A 27,055-nucleotide genomic window follows, 5' to 3' on the forward strand; every position below is an offset into this window, starting at 1 on the left:
AGAATGAGGGAACACCACAAATTAAACAAAACATTCATAAACCTTTTAATGTTCTTAAATAGCATTCTTAAAAACAAAAAGCTTGCATGTTTGGTATCATCACATTTTTTCTGTATTCTTTTTTTCTGCATTTAACAAAAAAAAACATCAAATATAATTTGGCAACAGATAAGACAAAACAGTTTAGCGATTAAAAACACATGACAATTGGACAACGCAAGTATGTTCAACTAGCAACTCTAGAACCCCTTTAACTTATAAAGAAAGAGTATTCTGGCCATTACATCGTTTTTGAAAATGTTCCCTCCCACAACAGTAGGAACTTGTAGAAATCACCCATACTACACCTTAGATCTGGCCCTGTGTTTACAATAGAAAACAAATCCAGTTGATTTTCTTTCTGTTCCTTCCAATCATGGCCGCTAATGGATTAACAGATTGCATTAATATGGAGCAGGGGGCATCAACATTTAACTGTTAAGAAATGCTTTGTTAAAATGATTTTAAAAGGGGTATTGGATTTTCCCCTAAATTTTAGGTTGGATGGTTTCTGTTGTGGTACATTTCACGTTTTCAATCTAAATGATGCTGTGTGAATACAGCACTATACTGGGACAGTCGCAGCAAGAGCATGCTGGGTTAATTTACAAATTCCTGGAAAGTTATACACCCATACTAATACAAATTAAATAAGGCAAAAACATTTGACAGTCCACCAGTCAAGGTCAGACAAGAAGACAGAGAGGAAACGGTGACATCCACCATCTGTTTCCCTCTTCATCTCCATCCAGCCCTTTTCCTTTTGGCATAACTAAAACAGCAAAATTGTAAAAAAAAATCTAGGCCGTAAAATAAATCTGTGCCTGCGAGAGCACAGACAACTGTTTTCTGTTTAATTTGGGCAGTGGATATTCCATGGGAAGGTTAATTGTGTTTGGCAGTGATTTGTTCGTTTGCAAACTTCTCTCTTTTTTCGTACAAGAGGATTATTCAAAAAACAAAGATGCAAGTGGAAGCAGCAACGTGCAAAAATATCAAATATAGACAGAGAGATGACAGGGTACTAGAATCGTATAGGACATTGTGCTCTCCACATGCAAGAATCTTTTGGTCCAATTCCAATGGCCACAATCAACCCTGCAGTAAGGGGGGAAAAGTCGTAAATATTGAAAAATCAGTCACCATGTGTGGCGTTTTCTAAAATAGATCACAGACGGAGAAAATTATAAGCTATTTGCCAAGCGTGACATAACGGAACAATCAGACATGCCTCTTGCTTACAGCACAATAAATAACATCGGAATCAAACTTAAATAGTGCAAGTAAAGTGCAAGGCTATTATTATAACCGTTTTCATCGTAATTATCATCATGACGTAATGAAACACCGAACACATCACTTCTTAACAGACCGACGCAGTGCACTTGTCCTTGAGACAGATGGGGTTGTGAAAGACGCTCTTATGCCATGATCCTTGGAATGTCAGCTGACTGCACTCGTGTGAAGCAGCGGGAGGGTGCGCAGTTGAGACAGTGGCATGGTCCATTCACAGATTAGACAAAATAACACTGCCCCTGTCACATGCAGAGGGTCATCTTTTCACAGATCTGCCACGACGAACAACCCAGACAGACACACTTCTCTGCATCACATTGACTTCTTATAGAACTATACATATATTTATATATAGATATATACACAAATTTGTACTTCTATACAGGAGTACGCCTGTATGTCTCTGTGACACTATAAAAGAGAACTCTGTTGGCTATTGGTGTCCACTGCACACATGGAATAAAACTTTAGGTTATTACATCAGCTATGCAAGTATGGGCTTACCACACTACCAAGGCATGCTAAAAATCAATGCTCAATAAAAATGGAGATTCGGGTGTCCACATAGCATTAATTAATTAGCTGATGACTGAAATAACCAAAAAAGAGGCACAGCGTGGACGGCCTCCTTCAAAAGACCAGGCAAAAGTCTGAAGATAGAAAAACGAACAATAAGATAGAAAAACAAACAAGAAATGCCAAGATGGAGCAAAAAAATGCAAACATGCAACACGCTCCCTATGGAAAAATGTTGTGTAAACGTTGCAGAGGCAAAGTTTTGAGAAGGAAAACATCCTTCTCCAAAATGTGTTTTGCCAAAGCCGTAGGCTCATCTTTTTGGAAGAATCTCCCTGGAATTACACCGATTCACATAAAAAATGTTTCCAAGTCTCCTTTCTTCTTGTGCTATCTTATCACCTTCAGAAACGGCGATAGCTGCCCATGTGCCTGCGCTCATACACTCATACAATACATGCATGTAGTAAACTTTTCTGTATGTTGGGAGCAACTCTTTCGCATTCTGGGTGTGTGTAGCTCCTTAAAATCTAAAAATACATGTTAACTTGACAAATTTGAAATATCTTGCCACAAAGATGAGATATTTTGTCTTGAATAGTTATTAAACTACTGTATCTAGATCTAATGAGATTAGGTAAAACAACTAGCTTATTCAGAGGATCCTACATACAACTTGTGTTTGTGTGTGTATGGGCATGAGCGTGTGTGTGCGCGTGTCTGCATGTTGGCATGGTGCCATTATGTGGTCAATAGTTATCCAACATGCCATCAGAGAAGAGGTTTTGCACATCCAACATGGCCGCCAGCTCCAGCACATGTTTCTGTAGAAGGCTGCTCTCCACCATCTCCTGTTTGGGCAGGGGCGGGTACGATTCTGGAAAACTCCCCGCTTCCTGTAACAAGCACACAGAAATATTCTCATGCAGCTGCTCTGTGACAATATCTTGTAAATGTGCTTGCAGCTGTCAGCCAGTGGTCCTCCAACTGTGAAGTATAGTGCCACCAGGAGGTATACTGTACAATGTGACTCTGGAAAAGTCACAATACTTTTTCAGTGCATTATATCTACTTCTAAGTTTAATAAAGTTAAGAAATAGATAGAGCTTATGTCTAATACTTAACATTTATTGTATCCCGCAGTCAGGCATCTGGTTAAGTATTATCTGTATACTATTACAGTTTTTATTAATACCTTATAGGGATAGTTCAACCAAAAAATAAAATTCTGTCATTAATTACTCACCCTCATATCATTCCACACCCCTCACTTTGATCTGAATGTAAATAACGTCTCTGTGTACATATGTTTCATATACTGTTTACGTTTGTGATACTCTCCAAAATGGCACCAGGTTGACGCAGAGGAGACGAACTGTTACATAGTTTATTTTTTTTTATCTGCGCACAAAAAGTATTCTCATAGCTTCATAAAATTACAGCTGAAACACAGATGTCACATGGATTATTTTAATGATGTCCTTACTATGTTTATGGATCTTAATCGTGTTAGGATCCTTGATGTCTACAGAGGGTCAGAGAGCTTTTGGAATTCATAAAAAAATAATCTTAATTTGTGTTCTGAAGATGAACGAAGGTCTTACAGGTTTGAACTGTTGTTTGGTTGAATTATCTCTTTAAAGTCAATTTTAAATTAAGTTGTTTTAAGTTTCTCATCTAATATTTATATTTAATTGAAGCTTCATTAATCAAAACATCGTAGAAATGGTTGTAGATTTAGATAACACTAAAAACACTGGGTACAAATGGCTGTTGATCAGTGTAAGTGCACCACCATTTTTTTTCCATAGAAAAAATAAGGCAGCAAGAAAAAAGGGATGATTGATATAAAAAGCTAAAAGATATTAGTCAATTGGATCTAAATAAAAGTCGATTTCCTGCTGGCGAAAAAGAATGGATTTAGAGCTCAATTTTGAGAAGAGCAGCCAACAAAGAAATGGAATCAGTCTGTTTCCCAGAACATTTAACAGCTGCATTACCTCATATTCAAAAAAATATATTTCATTTTTATTCATTATTTAATAGTCATTTATTCTGGTTCATGAGATAAATATGACTATTATTTTTACAGATCATTACTAAATCACACTAATCTGTTTATTATATTAACATAATATTTATTTATTTAGTTCAGTCTCACCTGGAAATGCTTGTGTAATCGGAGTGTGGTGCAGCAGAACACAAAACGGATCATGAGCAGACGCAGAAATTCATCACCGTAAAATTGCAGATAGGCCTGATCTGGAAGGAAAATTATGAAATGTCTGTCTGTTATTTAGTCCAACATTGTCTTTGATATGTAAAAAAAATTATGGAAGTGTTAAAAAAGGGCAAATATTGCCATTACCTATAACTCGGGAACTCGTGATCATGTGGCCAATGTCATGGAAAAACTTCCGTAGGAGTTCTTGGGCCTTTTCCCACAATCCATAGCGCATGCTGCTCAGTCCACACACAGACAGGAAGCCCATGAGGGGGTTGTAAAGGAAAAGAGTAAACAGACTCCCACGCTGACACTGGTCTGTGAGTAATGAAGAAAACAACAGTTTAAAAATACAATAGATGCTCAGTATAGAAATAACAGACTTTTCTACTTCAAAGAGAAGAACAAAAAAATGTCAAGCAAATATAAAAAATGTTTCCTGTCTCCTAAAAACAAAAAAGCAGACCTTGCATGCTCTTCGGATACACTGTTGGAGAAAGCAGGCAAACAAGTGGCTGGCCAAACAGATTGGAGAAATTCTGTAGAAAGACAGGAAGAAGTCAGCAAACTAGAGTCACATGAGAAATCTTTTTTGACAGTAAATTTGCTCTACTAGTACAAAATGTGAATGATTTACAAAATGAACACAAGGGGGCGCTCCATTACTTAACTATGCAGCCAAATATAGAAAAACAGCTGAGGAGGGACAAAAACAAAGGGTGATCCATCTATGAGTAAAAAAAAAAAAAAAAAAAACCTACAACTGTATCCTTACTACAAGGTCTATTTCTGCTAAATATTATCATGTTTATTCTAGTTAATAAGTCAGATAGTCTTATTTATAGAACAACCACATGGCTGCTCATGAATAATAAATGGCCTCATGATGTCAAAGAATGCTGCAATGATGGAAGAAATGTGAGAGTGACAAGGAAAGGGAGACAGGAGCTGATGTCTCACCTTATAAGCTGTGCTGTTGGATGAGTCAACAATGATAAACAGAGGTTTCCTGGTGAAGGGGAAAAGGTCTCCTGGGTGGAGACTGAAAAACACACATTTGCACGTACATGCGTGTTAAAATAACACCTCGGTGTCTCAAGCATGTAGTAAGCAGGTTTTAGTTTCTAGCAGACTAGCACAGAATATATATCAATGAAGGCTCACCAGTGCATCTCTTTTTGTGCCTGGTTTCTCTTCTGCACCATCTCACCGTTTACCACATCTCGGTTAGTATTGGTCAGGACACCTCCAAAATCATAAGGTCCTGTACATAAAGAAGTGCTGATGTTAAATAATATCGATGGGACAGTTTTGACTCCTTCCTGTTTGGATCACTCATCAAAATGAAGCATCATGGAAGCCTAAAACTTTCTAGATGAATCAACTTCTGTTTACTCGTTTACAACACTACGTTTAAAAAAATTTGGGGTCAGAAAGATTTTTAAGGAGATTTATATATACTTTATGCATTAAACAAAAATGTTCTTCTATTCATCAAAAAATACTTGTGTTCACAATCTAGTGCTGTCAAATCGATTAATCGCGATTACTCACATCCAACATAAAGGTTTGTGTTTTCATAATATATTTATATATATATATGTGTGTGTGTGTGTGTGTATTAATCGCGATCGATCAATTTGACAGCATTAGATTTTGAACATGCAGGTTTTTTGGAAACATAATAAATGATATTACACACATTTTTGAATCCCCTAATTTGATTAGCTGAGCAGCTTTCAATAGTGCTGGTAATTAGTAGATATTTATGTAAATATGAAGAGAACAATATTCAAGATCATCTGGTTTCAGATCAACTGTTCTGAAACACCTCAGCGTACCTTCACACTCTGAGCGTCCAGCAGGAAACACTCCAGTGGCAGAGAGATACACCAGCAGGACACTATTGGCTGGCAGTTCCTAGCAATAAAAGAATCAGTGAAAGAAAAGAAAAGTTTCTAAATGAAACCGTTTTCGGTTTTAAAATGACTAAAACAGACAAATGAATCCATTAAATTAGCTAATTTAATCAGAACATTCACAATGACATAAATGGTAAAGAAAGCAGTGTCACAGAAAGCTAATTATTAAGTTCAGTGGCACGCCAAATGCTACACGGCAACTAGAGGAAGTATTCACCTTTGCAAACAGAGAAGCACACAGACCAGCTACTGACAGGAAATGGTATAAAAAAAAAAAAAAGCACATGCAATTGCCTGTGGCAATTACTTGTCATTATTTATCTAAACAAAACATGAAGCAAGATGGAAAACAGCCTAATAATAGGGGTGTCAGAGTTAAAAATGAACTGCTACAAAGCAAAAGAACACAAGTATCTTGAGTCATGTGTGCGTGTGGGTTTTTCCTCGCACTCTTGAGGTGCAAATAGTAACACGCTAACACCCTGTTAGCTTGCCATGCTGCTACACGCACCCTCACACATAAGATGTCACTCGACACAACAGAACCCAAACTAGCACACAGGATAGACAACCAGAATGCAATAACTGGAGGGAAAAACAGTGGTTTTATTTATCTTTGCCCTTCACTCTTGAATTATAATAAGATCCTCAGGCTTTAAGAGCCCCATAAAATCATTTGATGAGCTGTGCTAAGAAAACTGTGTTTTCCTACTGTTTGGGAAATTAATATGGAAAGGCTCCTCCCTTTTTTAAATAGCCAAAAGGATTTAGTCTAGCTGTAAGTTTTACATTTAAGAGGTACGAACATTCTCATTCTTGTGATCATTTACTTTGAGATAAATCTGTGTAGTACAAGCTATCTTTGGTGTGTTTTTGCTCAAGAGAAAGACCATACATTTTAATTAGGTACATTGTTGTTCAAAAGTTCAGGTCGGAAAGATTTTAAAATAATTCTGAAAGAATCCTGTTAGGCTTACCAAAGCATTATTTGATCAAAAATATACACACAAAAAAAAAACAATATTATAAAATATGATTAGCATGTGAAATAACGATCTTCTATTTCTATACATTTTCAAATGTAATTTATTCCTGTGATGCTTTCAGCAGTTGCTACTCAAGTCTTCAGTGTCACATGATCTTTTAGATATCAAATATGCTAATTTGGAACTGAAGAAAGATTTCTTATCATCAATGTTAAAAACAATAATGCTGCTTTTTGTGGAAACAAATTTGAGACAAGTTCAAAAGAACAGTCAATAAATAAATAAACAAACAGTATTTGCTGATCAATTGAATGCATTTATGATGAATATATACGTGGCTCGAGGCGCACTCCGTTGAATGCATATAGGTGGCGCTATTGAGCCATTTTGCCACACCCGATGGAATATGAATGTTCTTAAAAAAAAAAAAACATTTTTGAACTGTAGTCAATATTTGCTTAAAGTAAAATTTGTCATTTAGGAGTACATTAGCTCAGAATATATGGCACATTTGTTTTAAGCTTAATCACCAAATCAGATCAGTCAAATCAGGATGGGTTGACAATAAATTGAGAGGGGCTAAAAACTGCTATGACATCAGCCAAACCTTGAAGGAGGCAGACAGGAAAGTGTAGAGCTGGCTGAAGGTTGGTTTGTAGAGGAGATATTTATGAGGGTTCTCTCTCTTGGCCGGCTTTTCATTGGGCTCCTATAATGTGAGAGATAAATGAGTGAGAGAGGAATAGAGATACACTGAGAGCAGGCAGAGTAAGAAACAACAGTGAGAGAGTACTGAAATAGCGAGGGAGTAGGGGTGGAAATACTCAGAAACACTCAACATAGAGAGTGACAGGGAGAGTGTAAGAGTCTTCTCTTACAAGTGTCCCTGGCTTGGAGCTTTGTGTAGCAAGGTTCACCGGTTCCCTCTCAAGCGCTTGCAGCATACGAAACATATCGATGGTCAGCTCGCTAAACTTCACCTATAAAACAGATCAAATTCAGCCATTACAAAACCTGGACTACAATAAAACTCTTTTGTTATTATAACCTACATGGCAAGTTTGAAGTGCCTGATCATTTACATAAGAAAGCACCACTTGAATCTGACATATTATGTAACTTGTTCAGCCTGCTAGGTGTTTTGCTGTACTGTACTCCCACCTGATTGTTACAGTTGCCAACGATGAGCGCATCTGCCAAGGTGAGCTGGCCAACCACCATGCCCTGTTCAAGAGGGGGCACGCCTCCCTCCTGCAAGCGATTGGATATGACCACCACGACATTGTCATCATTTAGGATCATAAGAGGATCCGCCTGTGTAGATAGAGAAACAGTACAAAAGAAAGACACAAATGTCAAGAAAATATGAATATCTGTCATTAACAGTGTCAGAAATCTTAGAGCGTACTAAATCTGTACTTTACGTAACTATAAAGGTTGTGTAGAAAGACCAATATATAACATCTGAGATATTGTGCTTTTGAGTGTGCACATTTGACTCACTTCTCCGGTAGCAATAAGATGAACCTGATTTACAATACACTATCATTCAGTAATTTAACTTTTATTCAGCAAGGATTGATCAGAAGGGTAACACTTTATTTTAAGGTCCAATTCTTGCCATTAAGAAACCAGTAAGTAAAACTTTTGTCCCAATAAACTCCTAATTTGCTGCTTATTAATAGTTAGTAAGCTAGTTTAGGTATCAGTTAGGATTAGGAATATACCTGTACAATACGGTCATGCACAATATGTGATTAAGTACTAATAAACAGCCAATATGCTAATAATAGGCATGCTAATAAGGAACTAGTTAATGAGTTACTCCACCCAAAAATTTAAATGTTGTCTTTATTCACTTACCCCCATGTCGTTCCAAACCCATAAAAGCTTTTTTCATCTTCGGAACACAATTTAAGATATTTTGAATGAAAACCGGTAGGCTTGAGACTGTCCCATAGACTGCCAAATAAATAACAGTGTCATGCCCCAGGAAAATATGAAAAGGTTCGTCAGAATAGTCCATCTGCCAGGACTTTCTTCTTTTGTACACAAAGCAAACAAAAATAATGACTTTATTCAACAATTCCCCTCCTCTGTTGTGTCCCTCCAAATCAGCGCAGCACCATTTTGGCAAATCTGAGCTGTACGCAGATGGCGTATGCTCTTCTGTATCAGTCACACCACAAGGATGAGTTTTTTACGTGTATTTACGCTTTGGTCTGAAAGCAAACAACGCATCGGCACAGCGTGGAGCACGGAGCCTATGCCATCTGCGTACAGCTCAGATTTGCCAAAATGGCGCTATGCTGATTTGGAGAGACACAGAGGAGAGGAATTGTTGAATAAATTCTTTATTTTTGTTTTCTTTGTGTACAAAAAGTATTCTCGTCACTTCATAATGTTACGGTTGAATCACTGATGGCAGATGGACTATTCTGATGATGCTTTTCATACTTTCCTGGACCTTGACACTGTTATTTATTTGGCAGTCAATGGGACAGAGCATGTGAGTGAAGCGGAGTGGTGTGACGCTGATTTTCCGCTCTATGGACGTGCGCTCCACTCAGTCGCTCAACCGCCCAAGCAAGCGCTCCGTTAATATTCCGCTCACTTATTTATCTTAAATTGTATTCTGAAGACGAACGAAGTTTTTACGAGTTTGGGACGACATGGGGGTAAGTGAATAATGACAAAATTTTCATTTTGGGATGGAGTATCCCTTTAATAGTTAGAATTGGTCCCTATACTAAAGTGTAACAGTAAAGACATTTGTCACATAAATTTCCTATTTCACGTAAATTATGTTCTTTTGAACTTTCTTTTCATCAAAGAATCCTGAAAAGCAGCACAATGCTGTCAATATTGATCACAATTTTAAATATTAGTAATATGTAACTTACTGTTGTAGCTATATTTTTGAACAAATAAATGCAGCCGCTGTGAGCATAAGAGACTTCTTTCAAAAACATAATAAAAAACACACAGACCTCAAGCTTTTGAAAAGTAGTGTAATTTATTGGTGTATATTATTACAATGGGGAAAAAATCTAATTTTCACCTCATGTGCTTCAGCCCCTCCCCCCAACCACCTGTCATGAAGAACAGTGTTTTTAACCAAGGTCTGTATCCGCTAAAATGTTTTATATATTATATACTTTATATATTATTAGGTTTAACAATACTCTTTATACAATTATACAACATCCTATTTTTATTTTTTTCAGTTGGCAAGTGATCAATTTATGGAAGTAATATGAGCTGTCAATGGTGTTTCACTGTGAGTTTAATTGTACAATACTAAGCATTTTTATGCACTGCAAGAGCCTTTAAAAAATTACAATCTCACCTCCACAAAAGCAGCTACTTCCTGCAGCACCAGGTTCCACTCTAACTGGTCCTCTGTGTTGAAGCGTGTGGTGTAGTCCTCAATCTCTTCAGACAGCTCCTGCAGAAAAAGACACCACAGATGGTCTCAGACACACCCATATATTACCCTACTGTGTTTTTATTCTCATAAACAGTGCATATAGGGATAAGTCATTTGTAAAACTAAACATAACGTTAAAAAAATACAAAATGTATAAGGGTAATTTTCTTAAATGGTGCCAAAAATGATGAGGCATGAATCTTGTATTAATTCCAACTGCAAAAGTGTCCAACAGACTGTCTCTGCTGACTGATCTTCTGGCAAGAAACTCTGTTCAGCTGAATATCTATAGTGAGCCATGAATTAAAAATGTGTAACTGGTCTGTTTGGTCTGCTGTCCGTGACTTACCTTGACCAACACTTTAACCAGGTCCATCTTGTTGAGCAACAGACAAACAACGATATAGCGAGCATAATACCTCAGCTTTTTTACAACCAGCTCTGGCCTGTGCAAAGGACAAAAGGCAAAATTAATGAACTGAAGACCACATCATACATAAATTGTGAGATCTTAATTTTTGCTCATAAGTATATTCAAAGAACTTTCAAGAACATATTAAATGACAATAAAAAAGTATAAACTTTGCCCATCACAGTTCATTGCACTGCATCTTCTTTTCACCTGTCTTCTTTGTTGACTTGGTGGTAATATGATCGTTGGCGAATGGCCGAATAAAAGGAAAAGGCTTCATTAAGGTAGCTTGTTTCTGAAGTGCGGAGGCTAAAGAAGATATATATATAAAAAAAAAATGTGTAAAAAATATAAATATATATCTAAAATACATGGTTTCAAACAAGTTGAATAAAGAGTTGTGTTAAAAAAGGTCCTTACTAGTAATGGTAGTACAGCTGGCCAATTTTTGAAGCCACTTCACCTATCTGCCACCTCTTGAGACCATACCGGTTGTCCAGGACTTGTCTGTTTTCCAGTAAATGAAATGAAAAACCAAATAAGAAATCATCTGGCATTAATGTTGACATCATTGGCCCAAAGGAGCCATCAGAGGGAAGTTTGATTAAGCCAGTGGCGAGGCTACATAAGGGCCAAGGTGGCTCTGGGCCACTCAGATTGACAGCTATATTTTTTGTAAAGAAAAGGGATGTGTGATGTATATCTTAATTATTGTTTTAACTTTGTGTGATTTGACATTATCGAGTATATTGCAAAAAAACTAACAAAACACAAATGAGTGTATGAATTTCGAGTATGTTCTTTCACTGCATGATTCAGTCTATTAAAATGCATTTAGAATGACCACAGAATTCAATATATGGGGGCGGAAAATGTATAATTTCATAAATAAATCAAAAGAGTGCAGTTTTTTCTCCAAAAATCAGCATGATTGCAAATACGATATAGATTTTTACAACAGTTCAAATAAACAAGAAGTTAATTAATGCTCTATTTCGACAACAAAAATAATTGCAAACACAGCTACAGCACTGTTTTGCGTCTCTGAGCAACATGACGGTGTTTCGTTCCTGAATGAATCAACCGTTTAAATGATTCGGTTCAATCGCAATGACTCACTTAGTGACTTACTGCCACCTACTGGTGGTATTAATATATCTTTTCATTTTTAAAATAATTTCAAGAATATTTTTTTTTTATGTTTTATGTTTAAAATATCAAAACATTATTTATGCTTTTGTAACTGCAGGTATTCCATATCCCTCTGAGCTGCATGCATAAAACAGTGTGTAAATACACCTAAATGCCACTTCTAATGCAGCTTCTGTTTTCTCTGCATTGCAAAGATAAAGTTTGTCAATACTGATTTAATTTGCTTGCTAACAGCCAAAATGTCTTACTATTCTAAATGACTGATTAAATGTAAAAGTTTGACTCAAAAAGTGATGCACACTTTTAGAAGAAAAAAAATGGCTGTATAAAAGGTAAAAAATGCCCACAAAAGGTAAAAATGAATTTCAACTTATTGGAAAAGATTCATTTCTATCACTGCTGTTAACTGATCCCCACACAGATTATGAAGAATAACAAAAATGTAGGAGTCAGCTGTCCACGGTAGTTCTTTGGATACCCGCACAATAACGCACTCAGCAAAATAACTGTTTAATTTGCGTTACGGATAACATCCCAGAAAATACTGAGATATCATAGTCAATACTGCACAACCCTAGTAAAGAATTAATAAGATCCCGGTGCATGAGTGTCGATCTTCCAGTTGTGTGCTTCTAGGCTATTCTATGACAAATGGTAAATGCAAGAGCTGTCAATCTTCTATTGTTTGCTAATATTTGGTGAAGCTGCAAACCAAAACACAACCCAAATTTCACATTCATAACCTATACTGTTCACATGTACTTGGTATTGTTTGATGTCCTGAAACAATTATGCTTGTATTCTGCTAGTTAAGACCTTTTCAACCAAATATATCTCCAGTCTATCTGTTATATAATATGCTTAACATCACATTTTCTAGTCATAGTTTTATTTTCCATTTAGGCATATATTTTCAGCTCATGTGTGGCCTTTTTCTTTTTCATCCAAAAGGCCAAAGGCACTGAGGTCCACCCTATTTCACCAAGGTCCACTCACTGGCCTCGCCACTGGATCAAGCATGTTAAAACTTCAGTCTTATGTAGTTCTAAGCCAAACAACCTGCTTTATTTTTCTGCTTTTGGTAAAAACAGACCTTTCTGTTTCAAAAATAGATCCATCTAGAGGGCTGACCTGTGCTGCTGCTGAAACTTCCACAGCTTGGTGTATACATCAAATGTTCGGCCAAAATAGGACTGCCACTGCTTGTGTCCATATTGAGGCAGATCCCTGCAGGAGTGCGAGAGAACAAACAACAGACACACAGCCAAATTCAGTTCAATAATGCATTCTCCAAATTCATTGGAACCGAAGCATCAATTTATCAGTTTAGGAATCAAAGCCATTAAATTATGTTTTCGTACAATCAGTATATGGGGTTGAAAATGGATTTACAAATAGGTGTGACTCCGGAAATATCCTGTTCATATGACAAAAAGTCACAATGGATTTGAGGAATTATGTCCCGAATTATGAGCTGATTGTAAGAAAGGGTTGAGGTTTAAGCATACTTACTGACTTACTGATTGGAGATTAATAATAACATGCATTTAAAAAATAGATGTGGTGAAATGTAATTTCAAGCGGACTTTAAAGGAGTGTCTCAAACAAGGACAATTTGAATGAATAACTGAAAACAAGACCCCAAACTATTTTAATGATGTCCTTACTTCTGGGCCTTGAAAGTGGTTGTTCCCTTGTTGTCTATACAATGTCATCAAAAATACCTTAATTTGTGTTCTGAAGATGATCGAAGGTCTTACGGGTTTGGAACAACATGAGGAGGAGTAATTAATGACAGATTTTCCATTTTTGGGTAAACTAAACTAAATCTTAACACTATTAATCCAATATAAATGTATGTAGTAAACAATCAAATAGAGACTTCTACAATAGAAACAATAAAGATATTTTGAAGAATTCTGGTAACCAAACAGTTTTGTTGACCTATAACTTCCACTATATAGACATAAAATAAAAATAAATAAACAATCACTGATACTTACATTTCTCAAAATGCCTCATTTTATGTTCCACAGAAAAAAGAAAGTCATACAGGTTTGGAAGAACATGAGGGTGCATAAATGACGACACATTTTTCATTTTTGGATAAACTATCCATTGAAAGGTTATCATTAATTTTTATTCATTTATAACTGCATTGCAAATGAGCCTATATGAGGTAAATGTTATTTTCCCTATATTACCAGACTTCTATGCAAATGAATTTCCCTTGTGAATATGATCAAGGTCCTGTGACTCACTGCTTTAATCACCGGTTTGTTTTATTAGCTACAATATTAGGTTTGTTCAAACCAGTCCCTTGATACCTTGATACCCGCATATCATTACATAAGCCATTTCTGCCCTTCTGTCTTGACTCTCCTACCGCAGGACGTCATGTGGACAACGGCAGATGATCCTTTCAAATATACAAGTGGTCGTGGCTGTCATGCACTTAATTAGCATCGTCATAGCGATGGTTTGAAGACATTGGTGGTGGAAGAGAGCAAAAACAGAGCAATCACAGAGAGTCAGAAAAATGCGAGTGGGTGAGAGTGTTTGGGCAGGGCTGTGGTGAGTCATAGTGCCGATGATATGAAGGAATTTGATGAGCTATGGCAATCAGCTGGAGAAGTAGCTCCTTTGCCTCCTCCGCCTCTACTCACTCTTTATTTCATTCCCATCCGTTTCCCCCTGAACCCTCCCAAAACACCTCTAGGCCCTATTGTTATCAGAGGGTTGCTATGACAACAGAAGCAGGGACTGGGGAAGGAATACAGGAGGTAAAATGCAAAAGCCCTTATTTACACACGCTCACACACATTACAGTAGATGATGCATCTTTTATGAACCTGTAACAGGCCATTCAGGGAAAAGAGTGGGGGCATAAATTAACGTCAAAAAAAAAAATCATGTCCAGGCATAACCTTGAGTTAGCCAACACACAAAATGCATGCACACACACACACACCCACGTACAGACACACCTCCTTTCATTCATGAAGAATCAGCTGTAGCGTGAACATGCACATTTTATTTCCGCTGCTTTCATTGATAATATGCATTCACACACAAATTGTAAGGTTATAGAGATGTTTTGTTTTGTGAGATTTACGGTTCACCCCGGTGCCCTTGTGGACTGTGATAGACAAGGTCAGGAAGGAGATAGGTGCAGTCATTAGGCAGGGCTTTAATTTCACTACATGCACCATTAATTTTCCATCCTCTCTGACAGTATTAATGCTCACAAGACAGATTCACTGGCAGAGCACAGCCAGGGACAGACCTGTAAATTAGTGAAGGCAGGAAAGGAGGGAGCCAGGATGGGGTGTGTGCAGATGGGGTCAGATGTGATGTAGTCGAGTAACATGGCAATATTATACCTGCATGCTGTATTGCTGAGGCAGTTTATACTCCAATGTTTTGCTAATTGCACTACTCTAGAACTGACATTACAAAAAAGTTAGTTTAGAAAAGTCTACTAACACTAAATTGTCAGTAAGTAATTCTATTGATATTTTTAAAAAAAAAACAATTTATTCGTTTTTTAAAATATTTTAATATATTTTTTATACATTTTCTTATATACTTATTCTTTGTATGTATAAATATACATTGACTTTCTATTAAAAAAAAAATATTGAGCATAACTATAAAGTCCAGGTTCATGAGTAAAAACAGCAATATTGTGAAATATTATTACAGTTTAAAATAAATTGTATTGTAATATATTTTGAAAAATTTAATACTGTATAGTCCTGTGATACAAAGCTAATTTTTCAGCAGCCGTTCCTCCAGTATTCACTGTCACACGATGCTTCAGAAATCATTCTTATATAATAATTTGACCCTCAAGAAATATTTTTATTATTATCAGTGTTGAAGACAACTGTGCTGCTTAATATTTTGTGGAAATGGATACATTTTGTCAGGATTCTTAGATGAATATATAGTTGACATGAAATGTTGCTGATGTTCTTGCTGAATAAAATATATATTTTTTAAAGAATTTCTTATTGACTCTAAACATTTTAACTGTGGTGTACGTGTTTGTATATGTGTCTGCATTTTAAAAAAAACTCTGTTATATGCTAATAAAGAATATTAATGTGAAGATGAAAATGAAAATGTCAGAATAAAAGCCACTATAAATGTCTTTATTGAATCAAGCTTGAATACTAAAGAGATATCAATGAGGTAAAAGACAGTGAGCGCTATCGAGTAGAACTATTAGGTAAGGAAATGGGACCAATTAATAATAGCCGTTTCATTACTGAACTTAAGCAGAAGTAGGCTGCTACTGGTTAGACAGCCTAATTAGCATGGAGAAACAGGGCATTGGGGCGTGGCCTCATAACAAGCATCTAGTCCTGTATTTGTGTAGAAACAAGCTATCATTAAGGTATAAAACATATAAATGCATATTCATGCATATTTATATATGTACAGAGCATCATATGAAATCCTTCATGCATTAATAATGAGGTCTAAATGCATCATAATGCTTGGACTAATGCTACAATACTAATTCTGAAAAATGTTAGTAGAAGCATAAGGCTTTATCTTAGTATTAGTTGATTCTGCTTAGCAATGTGATACCCAAATGTTGGAGAGATGTGTATATTGCTTAGCAATTTCTGAGAGAATTCAGATAAAATTTAAAAGCCTTAAGGCAAAGAAATGGTGATCTTTTTCTGTGCTGTTGATTTGTGTTAATTTGGTGTGATTAATTATGAAAAAAATAATGTATCCAAATTAACTAATTTCAGTGCACTCTGCCCTGCCTAGAACTGTCCACCGTCTTACACTGCATGCAGGTGCTGACATACATGATGCAGAACAACGACTTGACGTGATGTAGCTGCTTATGAATGAAGTTTTATTTCCCTTATATTCAAGATATGATGAGCATGGGTATTTGTCCTAGATTTATATCAGATTATATAGTTTAACAATATAATAGAAGCAAGAGTGCTGTTTGTTTTCCTGATTTACCTCATCTTTTGCCAATTTTTGTTTGTTCCTGTTTTGCTACTGATGAGGTTAAGAAACAAATGTCCTTAATGCGCAAATAACCTACTGCATGAATGTATGAATGTGGGTTCATCTTTGAAACAACTTCCTGGACTGTAGCAGTCTCAGTTGCTTATGCAATACAAATGTAACAAACACACACCCTGTACATGAGGACAGGACATGGAAACAGTTAAGATAAGAGAGGAGGGAAGGAATACAGATTGTGAAGACAAGAAGAAAAGAGAGAAACAAGAATGGGAGAAGAAAGAGAGAAGGCTAAAAAGCCCACAGCTACTGACATACTTGTCCTATAAATAGTCTTAGCTAAAAATGACTGATTAACTGAAACACAGCCTACTGGCCACTGAGAAATGGTGATAAACACGGAGTGACGTGATTCATTTTTTAAGAGTGTGTGTAATGCAGAGACAAATGCTGGCAGATATGAGGGGGTGGAAGAGGAGCGTTCCTCTGGAAGATTCATTCAGATGTAAAACTGAGCTCACTTCACCCAGACACTGGAAAATATAAAGGGCTCTCAGCTCCCTACGGATGAACAGGCAAACATCAACACATACATAAAGCACAGCACAGATGAGACATTAGAACCTGCTCATTTATAGATCAAGTATTTTTAAAGGGAACAGTTCACCCAAAATCAATATGTTGTCTATATATACACACTCACCCTCATGTTCAAAGTCAGTAAGGTCCAAACAACACTGAAGCCCAAAGACTTTCAGTGCATGGACAAAAAGACATTAGCTTCACATTGCAAGTAATAAGTAATGCAAGTTTGGAACAACATGAGGGTGACTAAATGACAAAATTTTCTTTTTTGGGTAAATTACCTCTTTATATTTTCTCGACTCACCTACATTTTGAGACTGAATTCTGTAGACCTGTACTGTGTGAACTGGGTTGGGGACATCCTCTTTCATGTCTTAAAATCGAGCATCACTCACTTTTGTTCATATGAGATTCCAGTAACTCACAGTGATGGCAATATGAGCTTTATGTCAGCCAAAGGTTTTAGATTCTGTCGCTGGTACTCCCATTAGCTTCGTGGTCTGAAAGCAGCCCAAGCGTTGTGCTCAGTGCAGTCATAAATTTAAAAAGCATTTGAAGCTGCTGTCGGTTAATTAAGATTTGGCCGCCTCGACTAGACTTGCTTATTAAATAATGTTGCCTCAACTGTGATAAGACATTTCAGAGTTACGCAAGTCACCATATTTGATAATAACATTAGTCACTGTCACTATGTGGTTAAAGGCATGATTTATGGGTATTGCAAGAATAGAAAACTTGACTTTGGTATTCAAATGAACTCCTCATGGGTCAAACGCAAACACAAATGAATAAATGAACAAAGAAAAAGACAAACGAAAACAAGACAGAATGAGAAAAAACTAAACAAATAATGCACAAGCAAAAAAAGAAAAGGAAACAAACGCAAGAATGAAAATGAAAAATACAGAAATACAATAAAACATGGGACAAACAAGTGAGAGAAAGAAAAAAATCTAAACAAACACACAAAAAACAAATTAACAAAAGAATAAACAAAAAAAGAAAATTAAAGAAAAAGCAAGAATGAAAACAAAAACAACGAATGAACAAAAAAAAACCTACAAAGAAAATTAAAACAAAAAGCAAGAATAAAAAAATAAAATGATAGCAAGCAAGCAAGAAAGAGATTGAGCTGAGAATAAGTGTACATCAGGTCACTGTAGGATTGGACCCAGACAGAAATCTGGAAGGCAAACAAGACCACAAATAAACAGCAAAATGCTCAGACACTGAGAAGAGACTGACCTCAAGCCATTGAAAAGCTGTTTGGACTTGTCCAGGAGATAGCAGAAGTCAGTGACAGTTTTCCTCTCACAGAGAGGGATGTCATCCTCTGCCCCCACCCCTGTCATGGCAGCTGCTGCAAACAAAACAATACAACAACTAAAAAAGCAATTTACAACAGACTGTCGGCAGAGTTAAGCAAAAGCAAGTCTTTAGCACAAGCACGCCGTTGAAGCAGGCATCAGTGCAAGTTTTATGAATCACAGTTAAAAGAGCACCAGAGAAGTCTGAACTGACATACAGTATTGTGGGTATAAGAATCTGAATCAGTGACGTGGGCAGATGTTTGAATCAGCTTTGACAAAAACTGACTAATTCCACCTCCAAACCAACTGACATGGTCTGACGAATTTGCACCAGAGTTAAAACAAAAGTTTCACTTAAGCCTTTGAAATTATCCATTTATCAATCTATGGACTTCATGGATATGAATAAACCAAAATATATTAAGCTGGAAGTCATTTTTATGTTAACACTGCCCAATGCTCAACAGCTCATCAGTAGACTCCAAAACCTTTAATGCGTGTCAGATAAGACTGCAGTGTTGGGGGTTCCCCAAGACCAGGATTAAGAACCACTGTGTTAGTTGATTATCTTGGATATCACTGGAGAATTATTCTAAATAATTATTCTAAAACACACAACCATAACATTCAGCTACAAGAAATACGGTTTACATCTTCAAATTTACAATGGGGATACACAATATATCAGTACTATTGAACGCTATTAGATATTTTTCAATTTATATGTATCGGTTGATACTGGATATGTAATTGTACACACTCATTTTCTCTATTAAGATTACATTTGCTTTTATCTTACACTCACTTAACAATGTGCCCATAAACCAGTGATGTTGCAAGATGCCATTAAAAAAAAAAACTATCTTCCAAGGGATTTTTTCAATGATTTCTATTTCTGCAACATCACAGCTGACAGCTCAGATACTGATGGCATTTTGAATAATATTCAAATCATGTAATAAATCATTTAATTTGAGTTTCTATATCATTGTGCATGACTTTAAATGTCACAATGAAAGCAACAACTTATAATTAACCTTAGCTTTAAAAAAAATATATATATATATAATAGCTTTTAAACTGGGATATTCCAAATATGAAACACTGCAACAGCCACTGAGTGTGTATTTTAAATAATGTTAAAATCATTTAATTCAATGATTTAAATTGCAGAAAGAATCTGTCCACACATTCTCCTGATTGGCTGTGATTTGTGATTGATTCTTTTAGTTGTAAATGCATCTGGTGTGTAAAGGATGCAATTTGGTTGCTGGAATCTTATCACACTGTGTCTGGCTAGAATATGGTGTTAAGTTAATCTTTAAATGCTAATAATAATTTTATAGCACAGTTAAATGTAATCTTAAACCTTAAAATGAATAGCCATTTTTCTTACAATACATCAATTGCCTTATAGCATTTAAAATGATCAGAAAACCAAAAACTTATAAAAAAGTAAAGTCAATTTTGATTTCATGCTGACTTTAAGTCTTCAAATTGTTTACCTTCCACTATAAATAAATAAACCGCTAAAGGACAGAGGAGGTACAGGTCCTGCCAACTGCCTGATACATATGCCATCACCCACTGATCTTTTCTGGCTGAAGAATAGGTAATCTCAAAGGCCTTTCCTTTTCAGAAGCAAGCTCAAAGTTTAAATGGACTATAAAGACAGTATAAAGTCTGCTCTGTGCAGAATGAAAAAGGTTGGCTCTTACAGGGGGCCAATTAATTAGCATGTTTTCACATTAACCAACAAGAAAAATAATAACTTCTCTTTCCATTTGTGTATTTACTCATACATTATTTTGTGAATATGGCTTAGCCTATGTGTTTGTCTAAGACTATATGGTGTCAATACAAAGCAAACACCCCACATGTCCCCTTCTGTGGTGACAGGAGATAAAATCGTGTGGTGCAGAAGTGTCATAGGGAGGACATGTGCACCTCTTCTGGCTACACCAAGAGGAACTGGGCACTGTGTGTGTGTGTGTGTGTGTGTGTGTGTGTGTGTGTGTGTCCATGGTTTGGGGGAAAAGGGAAGAAGGGACGTCAAAGGCACAGAGAAAAGTAAGAAAGCAGGAGCGTGACAAACACACACCTAAGGCTGAATGTGCAGTGCTTACTGAATGGGTAATGGGTGAGAAATCCACACAAGAGGATGAATGTTAATAAATATCCATAACACATATGCAAGGCATGAATTTAAGTAAGCTTTGTGAAAAAAATAAAAAATAGAATCTAAACTGTTAAGAAACTTAAATAGCCTTGACTCAATGTAGTCAAGAATTCAACTTTACCAATGATTTTGAATGAAGCATCATGGATGAAAGCTCTAACTCCACATCTGTGAGAGTAAATTGAAAATGTGTATGTTGAAGGCATATTCTCCCCAATAGGAGCAAGTAATGCATGATGAATTGGACTGACATTGGAAGCCACTGCAGGGAGAAACATCATTTATTGCCTGAAACAGTGTACAATGTCAGCTTGTGCGTGTGTGTGCGTGTGTGTGTGTGTGTGCATACATGTGGTCAGACCCAGTGGGTAGTAAGACAAACATTCAGCTGTCAGTCCAAGGTGGCCTGAATGGAAAAGACCTGAGCATGTCCATCACCCCTGCTCAGCCTCCAGATGGCTCACCATGGTCCACGTATGGTCCATTTCAGCCCACCTTAAAAATGCGGTCAACAGATTCAGAGAATTTCTGGGGATATTTCACCAAAAGAATAATGTCCCATATTAAACCATTAATAATTAATTTATTAGCACCGTAAAAACACGTTATTTATCTAAGGTTGGACAATACAGTACAAACTCTATCAAAAAACAACAACAACATTGCAATGGAAGGTAGCTCAAATTTTTAAAGCACCCATGTTGAAATGGGGGGGGGGGGTGACTCTACTCAAATGGTCAAGGTTTAGCTTGTTACCAAAGCCCCGTTACCTTATGCTGGTAACAACACAATCTGGTTCTAAAAAAAACACAGTGGCCTTTAAAAATCAGCAGTGTACTTTGACAAAATAATGTTTCTTTTGTATGCATACTATATGCCATCTATTATTTACTAAATTCTGTAGATCTATTAGGATACTTTCAGGGCTCCTAAGCTTTCCGTAGTTTTCTAAAGGTATTATAATCCTACTTGACTCCACCACAGTTCAAATAATGTAACAGTAAATTATCAACAATTAATTGATACAAAAAAATAAAATAACTAAGAAAAACATTTAGTGTCACATACACGCATAATCGATCACAGGAATGTGATCAATAAAAGAACACATTGTGCACACAGATGTTACAAGAATGTATTATTCACCTAACATCATGTCTTCTGAACATGCTTGTATTAAGGAAGCACATTCAGTGTTTCACAGTGGTTGTTTGCTGCTTCACAGTCTCTGCATACCAAATAGAAATTTGTTGAATGGAAAAGCTGTCTGTTGTACACATTTTTTTTTTTAACAAGAGGCTGCCATTCATTCAAGTCTGTAGTGATTCAATTGAATGCATCCTCTTTTTTTCAGCATCAGACAGATACTACAGTTGCCATGTGCCTGGAGAACAAGAAAATACAAGACAATCCCGTTTTATTCCGGTTTAATATTAAAATTAATAAGCTTATGGAAGTTCTTATAAGTTATGAGAATTATGAAAATATGAAAACTGTATTGATACAATGTATTACATTTTTAACTTGATTTGTAGTTGGGCTAAATTAAATATTTTTAACAATAAGGTTGATCTTTATGTGTTTTTATAAATCAATACAACCTAGTTAGGTCTAAATTAACTTGATTTGAGTAGATTAAAATTAGTGTAATGTTTTCCTTTAAGAAAAATAAATGTTTTCACAATTATAAAAAATGTTTCTTGAGCACAAATCAGCATATTAGAATGATTTCTGAAGGATCATATGACACTGTAATGGGTGCTGAACATTCTGCTTTGCCATCACAGAAATATATTACATTACAGAAAACAATTGCAAAATTTATTCTGTAAGTATTCTATTGATTATTTATTAGCCGTACTATTACATGGATATCTAGTGTTCATTTTGAAAATCCAAGTATCCATTTAACAAAGGTATTCTAAAAGCTTAATTTTGTATACCTTCAGCTTGGTCAGGTGATGCTCAATAGCCACACAACATTCATATAACACACAAACGACAATTGGCACCCATTGAGAACAAGCAAGTATATTACAATAACTATTGTTGATCACTACACAGATCAATATTGACACAATGCTTGAATGAGCTCTATTTTCTGGTTGTAGCAAGTGGTAACAGAAAAGATCAGGATGAACATAAACACAGAGCTACGAACGAAATAGATGGACCAGAGGATGTGAGATCTTATGCTGAAACAAACAACCGGTCCACTAAGACCCTATTTATGCAATCTAGGAATGAATGGAAGATGGGCTTTAGAGAATTAATGATAAGAGGATGTGGAAACGAAGCATGTATAAGAAAGATCTGCTTGTCTCATGAAGGTAACGCATGCATGCTCTTTGTATAAAGCCAGCAGTGGTAAAAGGCTTCTGCACAGAGATGTGCTCTTGACCCACATATCTTTTCCTTCCATAAAAATGCATGAGCTATGCATCTGCAGCAAAATAACTGCGGGATGAGGCAGTATGTGTATGTACGCCCCTGTATGTAACCTACACATGCAAATGAAAACCTATGCCAAAATCAATATCCTATAATACATCATTTTTTGCAGTCATTGCATCACTGAACACATTCTATTAATAGTACTGTAAATGACTTTCACTGACATCGAGGCATATACCAAATATATGTTAAGAGTAGACCGTAACTATGAACCAATCTAAGACCAGTCTACTTGGATATACAGACTCCAAATAAAAACAAATAATGCTACAAAAGATCAGTCATTACATAAAATTATTAATAAAAGTAATAATTATTAAAGCCGCAATCCAGAAAGAGGTTACACAAACACATATGCTGACTAATGCAACTAACCTTAGCGCAAAGGCCTACATGACTGCTCATGGTAATGGAAAACCGTCACTGTGAAACATCAGCACTCAAAAGAGAGGGAAAATGAGGTAGGGATGAAAACATGGTTACAGTTACCAGTATTCAGAACCACACAGGAATGTGGTAAGAAGTAAATGCAGAGGAAAATAGGACAGGTGTCCTATATAACACAGGACACAAACAAAGGGAGGGAAAGCCTTTGCTATGCTTATAAACTAGCTTGCAATTTTTCCCTAGCTAAAAAAAAAATAAAAGAAAAAAAACTTTCATGGTACTTTATGCAACACATATTTGATTGGCTGACAGCATTAGCATTTCCTCTCACTTTATATGACTGCTCTAAGCAGGGTTTCTCTCACTACTAGACTGAGTGACACTTTCTAGTGGTCACACCAGATACTGACTGGTTTTCGGACCAGCACTAACACGGAATAGAATCCGTGATTTGTGAACAATATTTGAGAGAAATAGGCCTTTTGGGTACATAGAAAAAGTCTTAGATCTTTGAGTTCAGCTCATGAAAAATGGGGCAAAAACCAAAGTGTTGCATTCATAATTTTGTTCAGTATATAAACTTGCATCGTTCACCTGATATAGTGGAATGTGTGTTTTCTTTTTTGTTTTTTGTTTTTATGGCGACTGGATTCCCTGAAGGACAGTGCTTAGAAAAAGCTTATGAGCATATATAAGCAGCTCTCAGTGCATCATCCAAGCATCAATTCTTCCAGCACACCTCCACCTCCCTATCTCCTCGTCTATTACTGTTTTTCTCCCTCTAGGTAGTACCACAATGGGGGGGAGGTGGGGGGTTAACAAGGTGCTCAATCAGAGCGTCGGGTTCGAGTGGGAAGTGGTAAACTAACAAAGTTTTTAGCACGGGAGGGAAAATCATCATCTCTCTGCTCCACTCTCATATGCTGTTCCAGACCAGTTGAAACAAAACGCCCTCAGTATTTATGTATTCCTAAGTGAAACAGATTTTTGGATCAGAAAAATAGAGGGAGGGGCTTGATTTTATCACACCTCCTTGGCATCAGATGATAGCTGGTGGGGAGTGGTTGAGGATGTTGTTTAAAGTAAATAGGGTCAATTTTGATTTAATGTGGACTTCAAGAAATATTAGACTAACAATGTTGTACTCAATGTTAGCACAAACTAAGATACTTGAATAACAGCCGTGTTGATATTGAGTGTAAAATAGGGTGCAGGCAACTAAAATCGGTTGACAATGAAGTTCAAATAAAATGAATATTTTGAGATGAATTACAGCCATTATTGTCAATAGCTAAATAAGAAAATACTGATTTACTTGTATCAATAGAAACAAAAAATATTTTTCTTCCACGCTCATTCTTCCATAACAAGCCAGTCTACATGACGTCATTTCAGCTAAGCAACCTGGTGGCTCTTTTCACAGATGATGTGTGTGAGAGCTGATGCTGAGAAAACATGCTTGTCTGCAACAAATCTCTCTTTTTGTTCTCGGTTCCAGCCATCTGATGTCAGTTATTCCCGCACAATTATCATGGGACCTCATCTGAAGTTGAATGCATGTTCATAACACTGCCGTTAGAAGCTCCTTATACAATATTATACAACTCGCACAAACAGTTAGATTGTGCACGGACGGCCGATGCAGCCTGATCGAGAACAATAAAAAGATCAGACAGCGAGCGCTCTGCAAAATTCAATCCCGTGCTGTTGCAGGACAGAATCAACCCAGTTTGAACATACAGTAATTCTTGCTACAGCCAATGATTTTTCAACCGTCTTCATTCAATAATAATACAGAGATGCTTATTGGCTCAGGTTCCATTCACAATAATCACACCAGACTCGAATATCTGGGTGGACTAAAAGAAACAATAGACAAAGGGTGAGAATCAAAACTAAACGTAAAGCGTTTGGCAGCGAGCATCTCTGCGTAATAGCGCTCGTTCCGTTCATTGACCAGGAACGCGGACTGATTGACTGATCGCTGTTGTTCTACATCAGTTACCAGTGTGAAGACCAACAACGCTCATTTCTGTGACACATCACACCATGAAGACATCCAGCACTTCTAAATGCATTTATTCAAGAGCATCAAGCCTGTGTCTCATCTATAATGACTTACCTCGCTCTCACACGACTGCTGTCTTTCTCTTTCTCAGATCAGGATGCGGTAACACACGACCACTCTGTGGGACTCTGTCAAACATGAAACTGTAGGTTGGACCGTGTAACGGTAATAGAGACGACAGAACTGTTAATATGATTTTAGTGCGTTCAGAGAGCAGAAGCATTCTTAAACCTCAAAATGACCATCAGAGTTGACAAAACTGTGGCTTTAGCAGATGCTGAGGCTGAATGGATTTGATGTGTTCTGTTAGGCTTATTTTACACACATATATAAACATGCACGTTACACACACATACATATACACATATACACATATACACACACACACACACACACACACACACACACATATATATATATATATATGTATAGGTGTACGTATATCATTTAATGTGTGTAACGTGCATATTTATAAGTTATACATTGCGCGTTGACTGAAAGCTACGAAATAAAAATCATATTTTAGTGATGGTTTGTCTGACTGATGATTGACTATCTTAGTCCACCAAGACGTGTTAACTTTAAGTCGTGTTTCTCTTTTGCCTAACGCGTACATCGCCGTGCATTATATGTCAAAAAGTCACTGATTTAAAACCCAACCTGAGCACTGGTGTAGTTTAGTGCAGCTATCTTCCGTTTCTGCTCCCCAAGAACAGCGTTTCCAGTTAACGTTAGAGCGCGCCTGTGAATCTCGACACAAATCTAGACTTCCAGTGCGGCGGCGCACCGTCATTTACATCCAGCTCATTCAAATCACCCTCCCAGGGAAGAGCAGGGAGTATCTGCCATTCGGCATCTACTGCGGTCGAAGGTTCAGTGTGGCCAGTCGAATTTTCATTGACTGTTGTGGCAACTCGCTCAAACTAACGTGCTTGTCAGATCTCCGCCGGGCTGTGATTGACATTCGATGCATTCCATTGGTTGGCTGCGCTGTCAGTCAGGCTACAACCAAAGCTACAACTTACTCACAGAGGCGGGACTAGCGTAGTACTGTCAGGCTATGCTGTCTGTTTGAATTAAAAGGGACGTGCGCC

At 36.7% G+C, this 27,055-nt stretch overlaps 1 protein-coding gene across 4 annotated transcripts; it reads right to left on the reverse strand.

Annotated features, from left to right (window-relative positions):
• Positions 1 to 21: 21 nt before the first annotated feature.
• Positions 22 to 27,026, reverse strand: LOC127957369 (protein SCAI-like). Of its 4 annotated transcripts, none has more exons than XM_052555870.1 (19): positions 26,622 to 27,026; positions 26,016 to 26,089; positions 21,174 to 21,547; positions 18,809 to 18,923; positions 13,109 to 13,204; positions 11,246 to 11,332; positions 11,036 to 11,134; positions 10,763 to 10,859; positions 10,333 to 10,431; positions 8,145 to 8,297; positions 7,823 to 7,963; positions 7,591 to 7,692; positions 5,917 to 5,995; positions 5,240 to 5,339; positions 5,036 to 5,117; positions 4,542 to 4,614; positions 4,220 to 4,393; positions 4,013 to 4,113; positions 22 to 2,747 (listed from the first exon to the last, which is right to left on the reverse strand). In XM_052555870.1, the coding sequence occupies exons 3-19, from the start codon at positions 21,331 to 21,333 to the stop codon at positions 2,601 to 2,603; spliced, it is 1,905 nt and encodes a 634-aa protein (XP_052411830.1). In that variant the 5' UTR covers positions 21,334 to 21,547; positions 26,016 to 26,089; positions 26,622 to 27,026; the 3' UTR covers positions 22 to 2,600. The 4 variants fall into 4 exon arrangements, with proteins under 4 accessions (XP_052411830.1, XP_052411831.1, XP_052411833.1 ...); XM_052555871.1 differs by having other exon boundaries at positions 7,862 to 7,963; positions 26,622 to 27,020; XM_052555873.1 differs by lacking the exon at positions 21,174 to 21,547 and having other exon boundaries at positions 18,809 to 18,920; positions 26,622 to 27,020.
• Between the last annotated feature and the right edge of the window lie 29 nt (positions 27,027 to 27,055).

This window comes from Carassius gibelio, chromosome B5, assembly GCF_023724105.1.
Source record: "Carassius gibelio isolate Cgi1373 ecotype wild population from Czech Republic chromosome B5, carGib1.2-hapl.c, whole genome shotgun sequence".
NCBI classification, from domain to species: Eukaryota; Metazoa; Chordata; class Actinopteri; order Cypriniformes; family Cyprinidae; genus Carassius; species Carassius gibelio.